The following is a 19061-nucleotide window of genomic DNA, read 5'->3' on the forward strand; positions in this document are numbered from 1 at the left end:
CAGCAGGTGTTCACTGAAGACACACATTCACCGTATGTAAACTTACATTAACCTCTTCAAAGTCTTTGCTGGACTGTACTTATAGCTCTAGTCACAGTTTTCTGTAAGATATGATTATGTTAATCACATGGTTAAGTTTCCTAAACTTGATAGTATTATACTTAATATTATAGGATAAAAAGGTGCTTTATTTACCCCATATGGTAATTAATTTTCTCAGTAAACTGTGAAAAAATGCATAATAAAGCAAGTTTCCAGAGAAATCAGATTAGTATGAAATATGAAAACCAATATGAAAGCCTATGAATTCTAGTTTTTAAATTATATTTTAACATTTTTTTATGTATCTGCATCACTTAGATATAAGAAGATTCAGATTGACAAACTGAAGAAGTGAATGATAAAGATTTATTTTTCAAAATTCATAGCTTGTGGCCTTTATTATGGAATAATTCAAAATAAACTTGTGGTCCATAAACTGTTACCAGATAACCTCCATTAAATGTGAATGAGTTTGATAAAATTTAAGTATTTTCTCACACTTCTACATTTCCAGGTAATAAACTTTAACTTTTATTACTACCAAATAAGAGTATATGAATATTTTTTCAAATTAAAGCTTTCACTTGACATATTACCTTATTAACATGAAGCTTAAAGTTGTACATAAAATTGTAATAATGATGGGGAGCCTGGGTGGCTTAGTCGGTTGAGCGTTTGATTTCGGCTCAGGTCATGATCTCACGGCTTGTGAGTTCGAGACCCGCGTCAGGCTCTGTGCTGACAGCTCAAAGCCTGGAGTCTCTTCAGATTCTGTGTCTTTCTCTCTCTCTCTGCCCCTCCCCTGCTCACACTCTGTCTCTGTCTCTCAAAAATAAATAAACATTAAAAAAAAATTTAAAAATTGTAATAATGACAATTCAAATGAAGTAAACAGAATAAACCATTTATTAAAACACTGTGTAATAAAATAAACTTTTTGACCCAGTGCTACAGTGGTAAACATTTCCCCCTCATTAACATTCTACCTAAAACAGTTAAATTACAACATAATCTGACCAGAACAAATACTTCTGTTCTTTACTATTCAATGTTTGGACAGTGAGGTGAGTACAGATTTAGGTTTTCTTGATGAACCAAAGATAGAGGATAATAGCCTAAAAGACAACCACAATTCCATATGCCTGAAGATTAAATTTTATTTACCCTGTTCACTGGTCCAAACTTAAAATTTTCATTATATCATACAAAGACTTCATGAATCACCCCCTCCCAGCCAAAAATAAATATGAGGGACAAATTAAGGATAAGAGTTGGGTTTTAAACTGCACTTTATTTGTTTCTGTAACATTGTCTTTTTTTTTTTTTTTTTTTTTAAACTGATCAACTATAAGCATGCAACAAGTTCTCTTCTGAATGGAACTGCTTCCACAACCCCCTGGATACCAATAAGCAAATTATAAAGTCATTAAATTTGTAGCTCTCTCCTCCTTTAAAGCACTTCTAAGCAGTGTGTGGGATACATACCACAGAGGTAGGAAAGACCATCTTTAATAAATTATCTTCTTAATTGTAGAGAATTTCTGAAAATAAAACAAAATGCTAAGCCATGCCTTTGATGAGTACCAAAGGACCACAGAGACATCTCCTCCTATTTGAAGAATTAGTTCCCTGGAGTGTTCTGGCCTTTGTAGGGCACTTGATAACAAGATCCACCAGGGCTCCAAACAAATGCACTAAGAAAGCCTCCACTCTCATTTGCCGATTCTTTGGACCACCCAATCCTGCTGGCAGAGAGGGCAGCGATTGTTCTGTTTCACCCACAGAGACATGCAGCAGTTGTGGAAGGAATGATTACATTCTCCCCAGACCACTGAAAGGAAAAAAAAAAAAAAAGGATATTTGACATTACATATTTTAATTTAAATTATCCAACTCAAAATTACAGGCTATTTTATATTATGAAGAATAATCATGATTCATAATCTTGAATAAAGATGGCTAATTAGTCAACATTTTTTCTATCTATAAAGAAGTAACAACTTACCTGTGTAAACCACACTTAAGAAGTGAGATGAGGCGCTGTGACTGGGGGACTTTTTCATCATTGTTTAGAGTCTGTGAGTGATGTGGTGGCCCCCAGCCCCTACACAGCTCCACATGCTGTCTTCCTGAAGTTAGGAGATTAAAGAACTTGAGCCTTCCTTAGATCCCAGACCTTCTCAGTCAAAGACTGACCTTGGAGACCTTTTGATCTTTATTTATTGAAAAACATCCTCCTGATTTTTATTTACCAACATGAGTTTTCAGTTCATAGTAGTCTGTTATAAATAGATGACATACTTCTAAACATTATCAGCTGTACATCTACTCAGTTATTTTCTAGAAGTGTTGATGTCATCCATAAGCAGTGCAATTCCTCATGTGACAAACACATGAACTTTTCAAAGTGGTTGGCTAGAAACAGAGAACTTTCTGTGATCAAAGAAAGGTGCCCTAAACCTCACAATTCTCAAGTTAAACATTTCTTAAACCAAGGGCAATCTCCCATAATCTGAAATGCAATCTCAAATGTGGGCTTTATTTGTCCCTTGCTTGACCTATATGATAACAGAACAATGAAAGAACATAGAAAAAAAGAAAAAAATAACCAACTTCTTATGAAAACTGGCTACAGGGAGTAGGAAGCAAAAGGAAATCACTTTAAGTGTTTCAGGGGGAAGAAACAGGATTTGATAAATACTGAATACATCATTATTAAAAAGCTATATATAAACCACGCAAACACAAAGTACAAAGTTAACCTTTCATTTTCAGAAAAGCTTTTATATATAGCAATCTAGAAGTGATGACTTCAAGAACTAGGACATAAAAACCTTTGAACTGCTTAAAATATTTATCCTAAAACAACTTTTGTAGTCCCAGGCTATTAGCAAAATTCAACAGATTTCCATATACAAACTACATTGCAAAAGAGAGCACTTAGAATTTTTTCTATGTTGGCTGAAAAGTTAAATACTGAATAATAACAGTACTGAAAACTGCAATGCTTTATTAGAATAAAACCCTACCAAATCTGACCTATAACACAGTTAAAATTTAAATGACATTTTGGTAATCCCTTACAATTTTCTTAACAGAAAAGAATTATTTCTTTGTTGATTATCAAATATTTACTATGGCCATGTCTGGAATATATAATCAATTCTTCTTAATTACAGGCAATAAAAGAACTTGCAGATTAATTCCATTAAGGCCTTTTGAGAACTAACACATTTTACATTAATAATAGATCACTGCTTTACAGTTTATTTTTATGTATTGATAAAGTCAATCTTAATCACAAATTCAAACATCCCCACTGAGAGAAAACCTTCAGTTGAAAAAGCAAGAGAATGAAATTACAACATACCAACACAATCCTCTTGTTTGTTTTCAGCTTGACATCTAAGACAGGCATCTAAAAGGAAACAAATAGCAATTCTCATTCTGATGCTCAGAATGCAATTTCTAAAACCCAGACACTTCAAAGTCAAATAAGAGCCCAAAGGGTTAGAGATGGAGATAAAAGATTCAAACTATTTATTTCTCATCTAAACATAACTGTTTAAAGATGAATAAAGTGCAAGGCACTCTACTCATTTACTTATGACCAGGAGCAATTTCACATGGGTTACTGACCCTCTATTTTCACCAGCTCTGATAAAAAGGTGTCCCCGAGGTGGATTCAACCACCAGAGAAAACTATGCCATACTTCATTATACTAGAAGTTCCTATAAGCTCACTGGGCATGCTCACATAGATCAACCTTGGGGGTAGCTTATTTTCAAGACACCTTTTAAACGTAAGCCATGCATATAAATTGGTATTCGCCTGTACACACATAAAGAAACTCTAGAAGAATAATCAAGTAACTAATAATAAAGTCTACCTAAGAGAAGATGGAATGGGAAGGAGTCTTCATTGTATAGTTTCTTAAAATTCTGAATTTTGTGACTGTATGATCTATATAAAAATTAAATTAAAGTTAATTTTTAAAGAACCTCTTAAATACTAGATTCTCTCTCTCTCTTTTTTTTTTTTTTAAGAAAATGCTCCTTCTACAAATATGTCTGAGTCCAAAGCATTTATCCAACAATGGCAATGTATTTTAATAATTTACTTGCGAGTACATTTTAGGAATGGGAACCTAAAGGGTATATTAGTTTTCAAAATTTAATCTATACTACTATTTGCTTGATGAAGGAGGTACTATAGGATATTTTAGGGACCAATGAAATGGATTCATTCACTAGCTGGAAGAGGAGTCCAAGATAGGTAAAAGGAAGTTCAAACCAACAACAACAACAAAATAGTTTTTAACATAAATTAGAGAAAAAGAATTCTGTAAAAATAGATACACGGTGGAGCTGAAGCCTGGTCCTTTTCTTAACACTGGATTATGCTCAGGCATTTGTTTGCTCCTCTCTGCATGCTCTTACCCTAAAAAAACACACCACCCTGGCCACTTCGGTGTGGACTGAAAACAACCACTGCCTCCTGAGGCTTTCTTCAATCCCACAATTACTGAGTATCTGCTCTGTATATGGAGTTATGCACTGGGGACACCAAAATGACCAAGTCTGGGTCCCTGGTCTCACCAGGAAATGGGGAGGTAGGCAGGCAAACAACTAAATATCATAAGGATCATGATATAAGGGTGAGGACACAGCTCTGGTTCTGTATAATCACAGAATTATAGTCTGTGTACCCAACTACCTCTTTCACAAATTAGGAAAACAAGACTCCAGAAGGTATGTCAAATGTCCAAGTTAACATAAATAGCCATGAAGGGTTACTCTGGCTCTTTAGAACTCAGCAGTACTAGCAAACCTATTTTCCTCTTCTTCAACACTTGCTCACTGTGCCATCTGCTCCTTTCAGAATGAAGGAAACCAGAGAGTGTTAACCACATCAGAATGGGCTGACAGGCAGATCTTGGATCAAGAAGTCGTAATAAATCATTTAGGTGTATGAGAGGAATTTGAAAATTTAAGGAATTAAGTGGCCTCTTTTGCAGAATCTAGGAATCTCAGGATTATGACTGACATTTGATTTAGACTCATTATCAAAACCCAACCTAAATCTATAAAAAGTCCTAAAGTTTTAGATAAAAGAAAAAAATTCTTTTCACGATATTCTTAAAATCTAAAACAAAACATTTCTAAGGAGTACAATAACAGTAACTCCTTTTAGAATGATGCTAACTAGGGTTAGCTTGGGAAGTCTGAAAAACAAACTTCCTTCTGCTGTCACCTGACCACTAAATGGATTGATTTTAACACCTCATAAAGAAAATACAAAGGTCTAGTCCAGAACACTTTGCTCAACTCAAAGTACAGCTGTTGCAAATCTGCAAAATTAATCCACAGTAGCAGAACACTTGCTATAATTAGAAAGCTAATGTGAATGTGAAACATTTATAGCCCATATTTTGACTTACTCCAAATATCCCAGTAAAGTTTATGTGTTGCAAAGATGTCAACCATTACTCTGAATTCTGCATTTCTACCTACAGATCTAAAATTTTTCTTTGGGTAGAAATATAAACCACAATTTTCAGGAACATTCTTCATTTTGAACTAAAGGATATTTAGGGGATAAAATTTTTAGCAAAGCTTGTCTTGCAAAAGAAGAAAAGATTAAGTGGCCTGGATAAGTTAACAACGCCACCCAAACTGGAAATTATGATTCTAGTTCTTAAGTAAGGGGTGGGGTAAGGGGGCTGTATTGCAGGCCAATAAGCTAGGCACTTTTAAGACCTAATACGCAAAACAAGTGGATCATGTCTGAAATCAAGTTCTTTCAAAAGTAAAAAGTAAAAAAAATCTGAATCCCTTTGCTGTAAATCCTCTTTGAAGCAAGTCCTCATGAATAAAAAACAAGTGTGTACTAAAGAGTGTAAATTGAAAAAATCTCTTGATTCTGGTAGGTTTAAATTTCATCCCTTGAGAGAGAAATTCTGTTTATTTTCTCCAATTCTGTCATTTTTCAGAGCAAGACACAAAGTTTTCAAGCTATACAACCTCAGTTTTCACCTACCCCCAGGAAACAAAATTAAGATTCTCTCTCAGTAGTTTTAAATGCTCTGTTTAAAAAAATAACTGGCATTTAGAATAGCATCTCTTTTTCAAGGTGGTCTGAGATCTTAAAAAAGACAGGATATAAAATATAAAAGGATGAAGCTGTTCTGAAAGGTTTCGCGTGGCCCAGTAGTTTTATTCGAAATATCATAGAAAGAAGTTAAGACTTATTTGTACAACAGGGCTCTCCACAAAGGCCTGACTCAGACAGGGCAGGATCTTCAGAAAATGGCATCCTTTGATAGGAGGGGCCAGAAAAAGTTTTATGTTTCTGAATAAAGGGCTTACATTCTTCAACTCCCATGAACCTTAAAAATATTCGTGAACCACACTGTATCCCCCTTCAAGACAAGCGAGTGCCATCTGACCCATCCTGAAACATCCAGAGTTAAAAGCCCGCAGAATAGCAGTAGCTAATTCGGAAATGGCAATGGCTAGGAACAGTGTCGTTTCTGTGGAAGATGACTCCAGAGCATCACTTTGGTGCGTGACCACAACCATTAAAGTGCCCTACTTATTCAGGGCCTTTACCCTGACCCCTTTGCGGTTTGCTTTTACGCATGGAGCTGGCCAAACAAACCCAAGTGGCTTCTCCCAGCGGCCAACAAATCATCCAGTTTTATTTCCTTGGCCACACCCATCACTACCAGAAATTATCTTAATTCCTCAGCTCACTGCCCGTTTCTATCCCTAGAATACCAGGTCCGGGCGCTGGGCGCCTGCTGAGCCCCAGGCGGCGGCAGCAGCAGCCCTCGGGCCAGCAGCAGCACCGGTGGCTCCCGGCACCCCCGCCCCCACTCCTCTGGACTGGGGTCTCTCCCAGCCTTCGCCCGTCCTCCACGCCCAGAATCGGCCCGCGGAGGCCGTAGTTCGGCCCCGGCCTCGCGTGCAGCGCTTACCCATCACCTGGACCCTGCAGATGGCGCACGTATCGCACTCCACGTCCCAGCTCCACATGGCCACCGCGTTCCACTTCTTGAGAGAGAACATTTTGTCGCCTCCTGACTTGGAGCCTGCGCTCCCGGAGTGAGAGGACAGGGCGCAGGGTTCCTCGCCGTCTTCCACGTCGGCCATGGCGGCGGCGCGGAGCCGACAGCGGAGACGTTAAGTCGGGGTAGGCGGGCGGCTATGGCGGCTCTGTGGGGCCGCCCGGCGGGCCCACAGCGCCGCCTGCAGGCCGCGGGCCACCGCGGTGCCTACGACAAGGACCGCCCGGATTGGCTGGCGCGGCCCAGTGACGTCACATGACGCTAGCGCTTTGGCGCATTTCTCCCTGCACCTCGGCTCGCTGGGGCAACCCCAAGGGCTGAGGGCCTCCAGGGAGTTTCCGTTGTGAACCCCGGGCGGTGTGCTGTTGAGTGTTGCTCTCCCGTGCTGCGGAGCACACTGTGCAGGCATCAGATGCCTTGCTGTGTGACTTCGTGAAACTTACCACTCTCACAAATTATCTTGTTAATATAACCATTTGTCTCGTTCCACCCCCCCGTCCCCCCCCGCCCCGCGACTCGTAAACTCTTTCAGAGCTGGGACCAGGCCTTTAACACCACCTTCTTCTTGGTATCTAGGAAACGTCTGGCCTCAGAAGTTCTGAGAAACCTGGTTTAGTGGTTCTCAAACTTTTTGGGCTCAGGACCCCGTTATACTTAAAAATTATTAGGACCTTAAAGAGACTTTATGTAAGATGCATATATTTGCTTTTTAATAAATTTTAATTGAGTGAAAAGAGAGAAATAGCTCTGAATACTGTTATGCAAATAGTTTTGACCTATTGGTCCCCTGGAAGGATGCCAAGAACCCTGGCATCCAGGCTCCGAAAACCTCTGATCTAGTTTGACCTCCTCCTTTTAATAAGGTCCAGAAAAGTAATTTAAGGAGTACACTCCTGTTACGTGAAGCTGACAGTTATGAAACGTGGGTTCTTCTACTTTTAGCCCGGGGTCATGTTCTTCCGTTTTCTCAAGCAAAGCAGACAACATATTCATTTAAAAGATAAGAACGCTGAGGTAGTGAACGCCTAAGGAGATGCCTGATCACCACCACCACCTAGTGGTGGACACCTGTTACCAAAGGTTTGGAATTCAGAACATCCGATCTCCTCTTAATGGGCCTCTCAACATCTCTTGGTCTCCTGATACTGGGCCTTGTGCCTGGATAGGAGCTAACCAAACTCAAGGAGTTTGGCAGAGGATACAAGGATGCATAAATATGTAAAAATGGAAATATGGACACAGGGTCACATTTGGCTAGATGCTATGTGTGCTGCTTGTTGAGTGGCTAGATGCTATGTGTGCTGCTTGTTGAGTTGAAGTGCTGTGAAGGACAGAGATAATGCTGAGGACTGATGCTGTCAGGAAAAGCCTCATGGAAGAGGTCAAGTTTGAACTGGGGGGAGATGGGAGGCCCTCCAGACCAGGAAATGAGTGAAGAAAGCACTCCTCTCCCAAGCTGTCAGCCAGAACAGAGCAGTAGAAGTGGTGGCAGATGTTAATCTGACCACACTAACTTTATGAGCCAGATAAAAATGCTTGTAAACAAACCCAGATGAACCATACAAAACACATGTTCTGTTCATGTTAAACGACCACACATCAGACTAGAGACGGCTCTAAATGCAAACATCTAACAAAGGAGGAAGGCCGGTACTAGACAAGGATAAAATGCACTCTGCTGTTGGGAACGGGGCGGTTTGAAAGAAAAAGGAGAGACATGCAGTTGAAATGCTGAAAACTCAAGGACACTCTCTTTTCCCTACACTTTAACATCTCTTCAACCGGACAGAACTTCCCCTACCTGCTCCAGCTGGATTGCTCTCTGTACTGAGGAAAAATGTACTCATCTTTGTGTCTTCACTCACTGCTCTTTGCCAACATATATTCCTATAATATTTCTGGGAAATCACAGCACTTACTGTACTCTTTCGTCACCAGGTCACATAGCAACCAAAAAAGGCTATTACTGATGTTTATCAAACAATTTAAGTGTTTGTTCTTAAAAAGTTTATTTATGTATTTTGAGAGAGAGAGTGCACAAGCAGGGCAGAGAGAGAGAGAGAGAGAGAGAGAGAGAGAGAATCCCAAGCAGGCTCCACACCGTCAGTGCAGAGCCCCCATGGGATTCTCTCTCTCCCTCTCTCTCTGCCCCTCCCCTGCTTGCACGTGTGCATGCTCATGCTCTGTCTCTCTCTCTCTCTCTCAAATAGACATTAAAAAAATGAAAGAAATTTAAATTGACCGCTCATAAATGATAAAAATGTTAAAATAGTAAAATGATCTACAATGAAAAAAAGCAAGTACTGTTAATAGACTCTCCAGAAATTCCTATACATGTACAAACAGATACATAATACAAATCATTAAAAAAATTTTAATTGTGCTAAAATACACACAATGAAGTTTATCACTATTTTGTGTAGAGTTCCATAGTATTAGGTACATTTACATTGTCAAAGTTTACATTTACATTTACAAAGTCCAGAGCTTTTTCATCTTCCAAAATGGAAACTATATTCATCAAACAATTTTCTATCTGCCCTTCTTCTCTCAGGAACCAGCATTTTACTTGATTTCTGAGTTTGATTATCCGAGGTATCTCATATAAGTGTAATCATACAGTATTTATCTTTTTGTGACTGGTTTATTTCATTTAGCACAGTGTCTTCAAGTTTCATCCATGTTGTAGCATGTGTCAGAATTTCCTTTTTATTTATTTATTTTTTTAAGTTTATTTATTTATTTTTTATTATTATTTTTTTTTAACGTTTATTTATTTTTGAGACAGAGAGAGACAGAGTATGAACAGGGGAGGGGCAGAGAGAGAGGGAGACACACAATCTGAAATGGGCTCCAGGCTCTGAGCTGTCAGCACAGAGCCCGACGCAGGGCTCGAACTCACGGACTGTGAGATCATGACCTGAGCCGAAGTCGGACGCTTAACTGACCAAGCCACCCAGGCGCCCCAAGTTTATTTATTTTTGAGAGAGAGACAGAGCACGAGCAGGGGAGGGTCAGAGAGAGAGAGAGTGAGATGCAAAATCTGAAGCAGGCTCCAGGCTCTGGGCTGTCAGCACAGAGCCCGACTCGGGGCTCAAAGTCATGAACGGTGAGATCATAACCTGAGCCAAAGTCAGATGCTTAATTGACTGAGCCACCCAGGCGCCCCAATTTCCTTCTTTTTTAATGTTTAGTAATATTCTATTGTGTGGACAGGCCACATTTTGCTTATCCATTCATCCATCAATAGACATTTGAGTTACTTGCACATTTTGACTCTTGTGAATAACGCCACTGTGAACATGAGGGTACAAATATCTCTTCATAACCCTGCTTTCAATTCTTTTGGGTATATACCCAGAAGTGGGATTGTTGGTACATATTACATATTACAACATTTTTCATATGAGTTTTTTTACACATATTATTCTCTAGCCTGCTCTTTTTGTGTAGTATGAGAGGACACTTTCCACATAAGCACTTCCATATGCACAGTATTCTTGATGGTTGCACAGTATTGCCCCATTTCTCTGAGGATTTCTCTGAGAAGCCTTTGAGAGACATTTAGCTGTTTCCAATGTATAATAAGCAGTGCTGCAGTGAACATCATTATAAATATTTTCTAACTCATCTGTGAGAGTATATATGTAAAATAAATTTCTAGAAGTAGAATGCCTAGGCCAAAAGTTATGTATTTTTAATTTTGATAGACGTTGTCAAAAGACTTCTAAAGAGGCACAAAGATTTTACACTCCGACCCAGTGGATGTCTGTGGCAGATTTCAAAAAGGTCTTTTTTTTTTTTAAGCAGGAACAATTTCTCAGGAGGCCTCACACACTGGATGTGTAAGTTCTGAAGATCTGTTATTTCAACTCTTACACTCTATTATTGTTTACTTTTAACGGATGAGAATCTTGTCTTCCTAGCTAGATGCTAAGATATTTAAGGGTGGACATAATTTACTCTACCCATCCTCAACTCCACAGATAGTTTGGTTCCACAGACTTGCCAGAACTTGTTACATTTGTATATAATATGAATGACAGTCTTGCCTTTTAAAAAATAACTTTAATTAATTAGTTAATTAATTAATTTTTTTAAGTAGGCTTCACACAGAGCCCAGTGCCCAACACAGTGCCCAACACAGAGTGCCCAACACAGAGCCTGAACTCACAACTCTGAGATCAAGACCTGAGCTGAGATCAAGAGTAAGACAGCTAATTGACTGAGCCACCCAGGTGCCCCTATTTAATTTAATTTAATTTTAAACAGGCTCCACACCCAACGTGGGGCTTGAACTCATGATCCTGAGATCAAGAGTCTCATGCCTTCCCAATTGAGCTAGTCAGGCACCCCGACAGTCTTGGTTGTTGTGATTTTTTTTTTTAACTTCAAAAATGAAGAGGTCTTAAGTCTTTTTTTTTTTCTTTCTTTTCCTTTTTTCTTGTGTAGCTGTTCCAAGTGAAATAACTGGAAACATTCAATTCTAACATCAACAATAATAGTAGCCACTAATATTTATATTTGAGCATGCACTATGAAACAAGTATTGTCCCAAAATGCTTGACATGTGTCATCTCATGAGACAGGTGCTATTCTTATCTGTATCTTGCATCAGGGAAAACTGAGGCTCAGCGAGGCTCACTGACTTGGCTAATGTCACACACCTGGAAAGCAGCAGTTTTCCAGAAAATTTCAGTCCGTTTCATTCCCCAGTCCATGTTTTTCATCCCTGCACCATATTGTCATACATATGACTTTCAACTAATCCAATTTATCATCCATACATCGGTCAACTGTACCTCTTGCCTTTCCCATGGAGCAGATATCTTCATGGGGCAGGGGGATAAAGTGATTAGAAGTTTCCTCATTTGGGGAAGATCCCCATTTTGGGAGACGCTGTCTTTCAGAAAGTGGTTATTACTTCCAAATATTGCTATTGTTCCCAACTATAGATATACTTATGGAAGTAGTTTCTTTCTTTCTTTCTTAAAGATCACGACTTCCTTTAAATTATAAATTTCACATGCACATAAGAAGCCCCAGAGAAGAATCCTACCTATTTTTACTAAGGCCAACTTGTGAAACCCACATTTTCGAAAATGACAAGCATTATAGGATTAACACTACTTTGAACTTTCATAAAATAGTCATCAAAATTTAGAACTTGAAAGAGGCACGGTTCCAGTGAAAACTATTATTATTGAACAAGCAATATCTTTCTAGGCTATGAAGATAGATAGCACCCATAAAAAGATATGGCATCCACATTCAGTTTTTAGCCTGTGAAATAATGAACAAGAATCACAAATTAAAAAAAAAAAAAGGAAGTTCAACTTCATACAATAAAGAGCAAACATATGTAAATCATTACCCCCTAATAGATCCCACATGCTTCATAAATAGTTTGAGTAAATTCACCATTTCAAATCCACAATAAGCTAACAGGAACCAGGATTTGGGTGGGAAGTGGGAAAGTTGAAGACAGGAGGCAAGATTTGCACTAACATTTGAGGGAACTATGTTGTTCCCTTACTACTTGTCCCTTGTCCAATCATCATCCATCACAAGGATACTATTACCCAGAACCAAAATTCTCATGATTTTATCAAGTGCAAAATCTGCTGAGGATGGCATCTACCCCAGTTTAGTGCCCAGGAATCCATACAGCACTCCCCTGGTGGCTGAAATTCACAGACACAGACATCCGAGAGCATACCTTTTTCTTCTTTTTACAGGTAATACTAGATTTCTTGCTATTTTTCCAAATAGATCTGAAGGTTTCTGAAGAGATTTGAGGAGTGACTGTAATTTTTAAGACTGGACATTTACCTGATGGGCGAAAGAACATAACAGTAAATGCGTAAGATATTTCACAACTCCATTTAATGGAGTAAGTCTGGGGCTTCTGAGAGGGGCATTCTCCCACATTCTTATTAATTGGGCAAAATTCCTTTCACTTAATACCTTTTTCCTATATCTATATCTATATAGTTGTTTCTGTATTTATTTTGAGAGGGGGAGAGGCAGATAGAGAGGGAGAGAGAGAATCCCAAGCAGGCACCACACCCTGTGGGGAGTCTGATACCGGACGTGGGGCTTGATCTCACAAGGTCATGATCTGAGCCAAAATCAACAGTTGGAGGCTCAGCGGACTGAGCCACCCAGGCACCCCTCCCTCTTAATGTGAGTGATCCATAACAATTTATTTCTGTAATAACTTCTTACCCTAGTCCTTTCTTTTCCATTCCTACTGTCATATGTTTACCTGGATAATTCCAGTGGCCTTCTAACTGGTCTTCCTAGCCTCAGACTTTCCCAGCCCCAAATCCATTCTGGGCTCTACTTCCAGATTAATCATCTGAAAGTGAAATTCTAATCTTGTCTTTCATTACCTCTAATACTTTATTGGCTCGTCATCTTTTTTTTTTTTTTTTTTGAGGGGGAGAGATTGAGCATGAGCAGGGAAGGGACAGAGAGAGAATCCTAAGCAGGCTCTGCACTGTGAGTGCAGAGCAAGATATGGGGCTTGAACTGCGAGATCATGACCTGAGCAGAAATCAAGAGTCACCACTTAACCGACTGACCTACCCACGCTCCCCTGGCCCTTCATCTTTAGTGGATGTCTCTTGGTTTTTCTTGTCCAGCTTGCATTTTAGCTGCTTTCTGGAACAGAATCTCAAATTTACTTTGGGGTTCCACTCCCCTGTGCTCTCAGGCTAGACAGGCACATAACCCAAATCTGATCAATTAGTGGATTTATTCTCCCTGGCACAGTGATGTGTTAACAGCTATGCATGTGACTCATGATGGTCCAATGAAATCAGGAGAAAGGCTCTTTCTTAGATTAAACTGGCACAATGTAAACTTCTAGCTAGTGCTACCCAACTTGTCACTGTGTGGGAAGAACCTGCTTGAGAATATAGTCAACACAGAAGCAGAACTTCCAGGAGATGAAGGTAGGTAGTGTTATTTGAGCCCCTGAATCCACCTGGACCTGTAGCTAGAACCACCCATGGGCTTTTAGTTATATGGGTCAACAATTTGTGTGTGTGTGTGTGTGTACTTAAATCAGTTTGAGTTGGTCTTGTATCACTTGAGACCAAGATTTCTCACTGATTTTCCTATAAAGACCTGCAATATTGTGATTAGAAGAAATATATATTTGGTCATCCATATTTCTCATATATATTTGGTCTTTGTCCGTGGTTCCTGGCTCCCAAACCCTTGGAATTTCCTGAGCAATAAGAGCAATGGGAGCATCTCTTCTTATAACATTTGGTCTCTTAGGTGTATGTAGGGGAATGGGTGAAATAGGTGACGGGGGTTAAAAAGTACACATCACGATGAGCACTGAGTAATGTAGAGAATTGTTCAATCACTATATGGTACACCTGAAACTAATATAACACTTATGTTAGCCACACTGGAATTCATTTAAAAAAGAAGATTTGAAAAATATAACATTTGGTCCCTTGTTCTCAGTTCCTGAAAACACCTTAGAGCCACAAAGGGGAAATGGGTGCCTTATAATTCATAACAAGCCCCTTTCCACCACACCGGAGTTTATGATAACGAGGTGATTTTTGGATAGCACCTAAGGATGGGGCTGGTTGCCAAGGGAAACCAACCATAAATAGAGGGTTAAAACCTTCAGTCCTACCCCCTGATTTCCAGGGAGGGGAAAGGGGCTAGAGGTTGAATCAATCACCAGTGGTCAATGATTTAATCAATCATGCCTATGTATGAAACCTCCATAAAAACCCAAAGGACAGGATTCAAAGAGCTTCCAGGTTGGGAAACCAGAATGCTTCTGTGTGCCACCATGCTGGGCCCCAAACTCCATGAGGACAGAGCTCCTTTGTTTGAGACCTCACCCTCTAAATATCTCTTCATCTGGCTATTGATTTAATATCCTTGTAATAAACCAGTAATCCAGTAAATAAACTGGTTTCCTGAGTCCTATTAGCTGTTCTAGCAAATTAATAAAACTCAAGGAGGGGGTCATGAGAACCTCAGATTTACAGCCTGCCAGTCAGAAGCACAGTAACAACTTGGACTTGTGATTGGTGTCTAAAGTGGTGGTGGAGGGGAGGGGATAGTCTCGTGTGACAGAGCCCTTAACCTGTAGAATCTAATGCTATCTCCAGATACATAGGGTCAGAATTGAGTTGAATTGTAGGACACCCCGCTCACATTTGGCAGTTGTTTTGTGGTCAGGGGAAAGACCTACGCCCACACATCAAAACTGGGGTCAGAATAATAAGACTCAAATACCTAGTATGCCATTCCGAGAGCCTGTGTCAGCCCATCCTTCTTTTATTTCCCATGTCACTTGCCCTTCTCCCCCTTCCTGTTTCTCATCTAGCCAATGTCCAGGTCCTGCTTGTATCACAGGTGCCTCAAGCTGTAGTTTGTGGAGGCCAGGATACACCAGGAAGAGGCTAGAAGCAGACAGGTAAGTAAGACGTATGGTTGAGAGGAAAATTATGAACCTTAAAAATAGTACTGAATGTCACCTCCAGAGGGTCAGTTGAGGTTGAAACATGAAAATGGCTGTAAGGTTGTGAGAACAAATCAGGCTGGGCACAGTAAAAGGTAGTGGAGGGCAAGGTGGATGAATATGGATAAGGGACCAGGAGGTATAAGACAATACAGTTTGTAATTTCAAGGCTTGGAAAGGGCCAGAAACCATGTCGCTGGGGGCTTGAGTCGTACATATGTGCCTGGAAGAGAAGCAAAGTCAGTGTCCTATTTGGATCTTTTCCTCTGGTGAGCAGTGCTTATTGATGCTTGGTGTGCTGGGGTCATTCCATCCTACATACAGGTCATCACAAAAAATCAGGTGGGGTCGCAGGGAAAGTTGCTCTGGAACCTCAGGGTGGGGCTGGGCCATAACAAAATCTAGGGCAAGAAGTGTCCCAGGAACGTGCCTAGATTGAGAGGTTGAGCAGTAGCCCTTCATGTTTCCTGGGTCTGATTTTGGCCCAGTGTCTTCCATGTTTCCTTGTAGAGCAGCAGGTTATATAGACATAAGTCTGCTAGGTGACATGAGGGACCATGCCAAATGTCTAATATAGACCTTGGTGTCTCACTTGGGCCACTCCAGAGGGGTCACTGGCTGCAAAGGCCTCTTTGACCACGTCTAGGGTAGAAAGGACCAGTGGACCTATTTATTGCAATCTAAAAGAGCTTAAGGCAAATACTTCTAGTTCCCTGCCTAATATCTTTTCTGACTTTATTTGCTTTCTTCCTTCCTCTTTCTTTCTTTCTTTCTTTCTTTCTTTCTTTCTTTCTTTTTTTCTTTATCTATTTTGAGAGAGAAAGAGGGAGAGAGGATGTGAGCAGGGGAGGGGCAGAGAGAGGGGAAGAGAGAATCCCAAGCAGGCTCTGTGCTGTCAGCGCAAGCCTGATGTGGGGCTTGAACCCACAAATGGTGAGATCATGGCCTGAGCCTAAACCAAGAGTCAGGCGCTTAAATGACTGGGCTACTTAGGCGCCTCTGACCTTATTTTCTAACAGAGCTCACATTTTTCTTATGGCAGCAATGTTCCCAGTTAAAAATTAGGGATGAACATGTGACATGCTTCTGGCCAACTGCAAATAAGCAAAAGTCGCTGAGGATTTCTGAGATTCCCTCATACAGGTACCAGCACTATCTCCTGGTCCCTTTCTTCTTCTTCTGGTCTGGAATGGAGATGGGAGGCTTTCAGTCAAGCAGCCACCTTAAAACTATGAGGATAAAAACCACCTGCTAAGGCAGATGGTGGAGAAAGAGAAAGGAATGATGTTGGGGCACATCTGTACCTGCTCAGTCTTCCTCTACTTGATTAAGCCACTATAGCTGGTTCTTTTCCATGTAGCCAAACATCATCTCTCACTGATGCAGAATTTAACAGCAAATAGGTATAAATCATCGTCATGGAGAAAAACAAAACTCAGAGTTATTTAAAAAAAAAAAAAGGCAAGCACAAATGTAGAGGAGGACAGAGCTTCAATAGGAAAACAAGGTCTAAAGTCTTGATCACTGTGAAGCTGAGGGAGCAGTGTGGGATGCATGGGTCATCTGTGAGTAGTGCCGGGGGCTGCAAACCACTTAAAATGGGGCCAGGAGTATGGCAGGCGGGGCCAGCTTAAGGCCTCAGAGGATTCATGTGGCAGCCAAACTCACAAAAGACTGTCATGTTCCCTGAACACCACACTTTTGCTCATCCTTTTCGCTTTTCTTTACAAAACTCTAGCCATACGGCAACGCTCTATAGCGTGTGAGGCCTTCAGTTCCTTAGTGGAAGCTGAGGTGATTTCAGATAGTATTAGATATTGACATGGAATTATATAACAATGAATCACATGGTAGAAAGCTATGCACTTGGGGTGTCTGGATGGCTCAGTCAGGTAAGCGTCCAACTTCAGCTCAGGTCATGATTTCGCGGTTCATGGGTTTGAGCCCCACGTTGGGCTCTGTGCTGACAGCTCGGAGCCTGGAACCTGCTTTGGATTCTGTGTCTCCCTCTCTCTCTCCCCCTCCCCCAGTCTCTCTCTCTCTGTCTCTCAAAAATAAACATTGAAAAATATTTTTTAAAAAAGCTATGCACTTTTCAATTCTCTAAAAATGTAATCAAAGTAATGCATACATATAGCTAAAAAATCAAACAGGCCTAAAAAGTTCATACTGAAAAACAATAGACCCTTTCCCTTCCCTCAGGCTTCTTCTCCAAAGAAAACCACTTTTAACTCATTCAGCTGTTGTTTTTTTCTTTTGTATTATTTTTTTTTTTGGTTTCACGTTTTTACTTAAATTCTAGTTAGTTAACATATAGAGTAATATTGATTTCAAGAGCAGAATCTGATGATTTATCACTTACACATAACACCCAGTGTTCATCACAAGTGCCCTCCTTGATACTCATTCATTCAGCTGTTCTTCATGAGATTTGCTGCCTTACTCCAAAGAAAGTGCTTTTTATATTATATGATATTTCCATTAAACATTTTATGTATTGACTGTTATCCCATCTTCTCACCAAACCTCTCAACAGTTCTATTTCAAAATTTTTAGTTAAATCAACACTTGTTGTATTGACTGGTATGGTCATATATATTTTGTTCACAGTATTTTTCTTACTCATAAAACTTTTAAGATTTTATTTTTAGGTAATCTTTACACCCGATGTGGGGCCTGAACAATATGAGATCAAGAATCACATGATCTACTGACTGAGCCAGTCAGGTGCCCCAATTATATAACTTTCTTCTGAGTTAATAGTGTTAATTTTTCATTTGCACAGTTTCCTGTGTACCAATTCTAAATATTTCCCCCAATTTCTTTTATTTTTCATACACCCATTAGTATTTCTTGCAAAATACTTAAGTATTTCCAAAGCTCGATTCAGTTTTTACCACAGTATTCCTCCTTTCCAAAGTCTTCTATTTTTCTGTCCATTTGGACTAGTTCTGACCTTCAACCATCATCTGGGATTCTGTTTTCTTTTTCTCTTTTTTTTTCTTTTAAGTTTATTTATCTTGAGAGAGAGCTCAGGGGAGGGGCACAGAGATAGAAAGGGAGGTAGGGGAGAGGAAAGAGAGAGAGAGAGAGAGAGAGAGAGAGAGAGAGAGAGAGAGAATCCCAAGCAGGCTCTGCACCATTAGTGTGGAGCCCGATGAGGGCTCAATCTCACGAACCAAACGGTGAGATCATGACCTGAGCCAAAATCAAGAGTCACTTAACCAATTGGACCAGTCAGGTGCCCCTGGGACTCTCTTCTCTACTTTTCTGTATTGGTTCTCCTGATTTCTGGATTCTGGATTCTTCATCTTTGTGGTTTATTCTCATTTTGCTCAAATGTGTTCTCTGGGAGCTTCCTAGGAAACAGAGGAGGCAAAGAGTTCTAGTTCTTGTGTACTGAAAACTACTTTATCCTCATACTTGGTTAGAAGTTGGGAATGTAT

General features: G+C 40.0%; 2 protein-coding genes across 8 annotated transcripts in view; both read right to left on the minus strand.

Moving 5' to 3' along the window:
- Nucleotides 1-925: 925 nt before the first annotated feature.
- RNF7 (ring finger protein 7) lies at nucleotides 926-7321 on the minus strand. 4 transcript variants are annotated; one of them, XM_060638826.3, is made up of 3 exons: nucleotides 7030-7299; nucleotides 3413-3460; nucleotides 926-1873 (listed from the first exon to the last, which is right to left on the minus strand). In XM_060638826.3, exons 1-3 carry the CDS (start codon nucleotides 7195-7197, stop codon nucleotides 1817-1819), a joined length of 273 nt encoding a protein of 90 aa, XP_060494809.1. In that variant the 5' UTR covers nucleotides 7198-7299; the 3' UTR covers nucleotides 926-1816. The 4 variants fall into 4 exon arrangements, with proteins under 4 accessions (XP_060494809.1, XP_060494807.1, XP_060494808.1 ...); XM_060638824.3 differs by having other exon boundaries at nucleotides 7023-7292; XM_060638825.2 differs by lacking the exon at nucleotides 926-1873 and adding an exon at nucleotides 1913-2171 and having other exon boundaries at nucleotides 7030-7321.
- A 2758-nt stretch (nucleotides 7322-10079) lies between these two features.
- The window catches only part of LOC132684229 (uncharacterized), a 54554-nt gene continuing 45572 nt past the window's right edge, over nucleotides 10080-19061 (minus strand). The window contains exons 10-11 of one of the 4 annotated variants that reach the window (XM_078432285.2): nucleotides 12832-12944; nucleotides 10080-12395 (exon numbers count right to left, since the gene is read on the minus strand). In XM_078432285.2, coding sequence (XP_078288411.1) covers nucleotides 12384-12395; nucleotides 12832-12944 — 125 coding nt within the window. In that variant the 3' untranslated portion in view covers nucleotides 10080-12383. The other 3 variants (XM_078432287.2, XM_078432284.2, XM_078432286.2) reach the window with 3 other exon arrangements.

Source organism: Panthera onca, chromosome C2 (genome assembly GCF_046562875.1).
Source record: "Panthera onca isolate mPanOnc1 chromosome C2, mPanOnc1 haplotype 2, whole genome shotgun sequence".
NCBI lineage: Eukaryota > Metazoa > Chordata > Mammalia > Carnivora > Felidae > Panthera > Panthera onca.

Excerpts from the sequence above, each read along its gene's own strand:
- RNF7 (XM_060638823.2), bottom strand. The coding sequence starts at position 7,197 with ATGGCCGACGTGGAAGACGGCGAGGAACCCTGCGCCCTGTCCTCTCAC. Across the intron at positions 3,461-7,022 it reads CTGCAGGGTCCAGGTGATGG|ATGCCTGTCTTAGATGTCAA; the intron begins GTAAGCGCTGCA and ends GTTTCCTTTTAG. Across the intron at positions 2,172-3,412 it reads CAAACAAGAGGATTGTGTTG|GAAGACAGCATGTGGAGCTG; the intron begins GTATGTTGTAAT and ends TCCTAACTTCAG.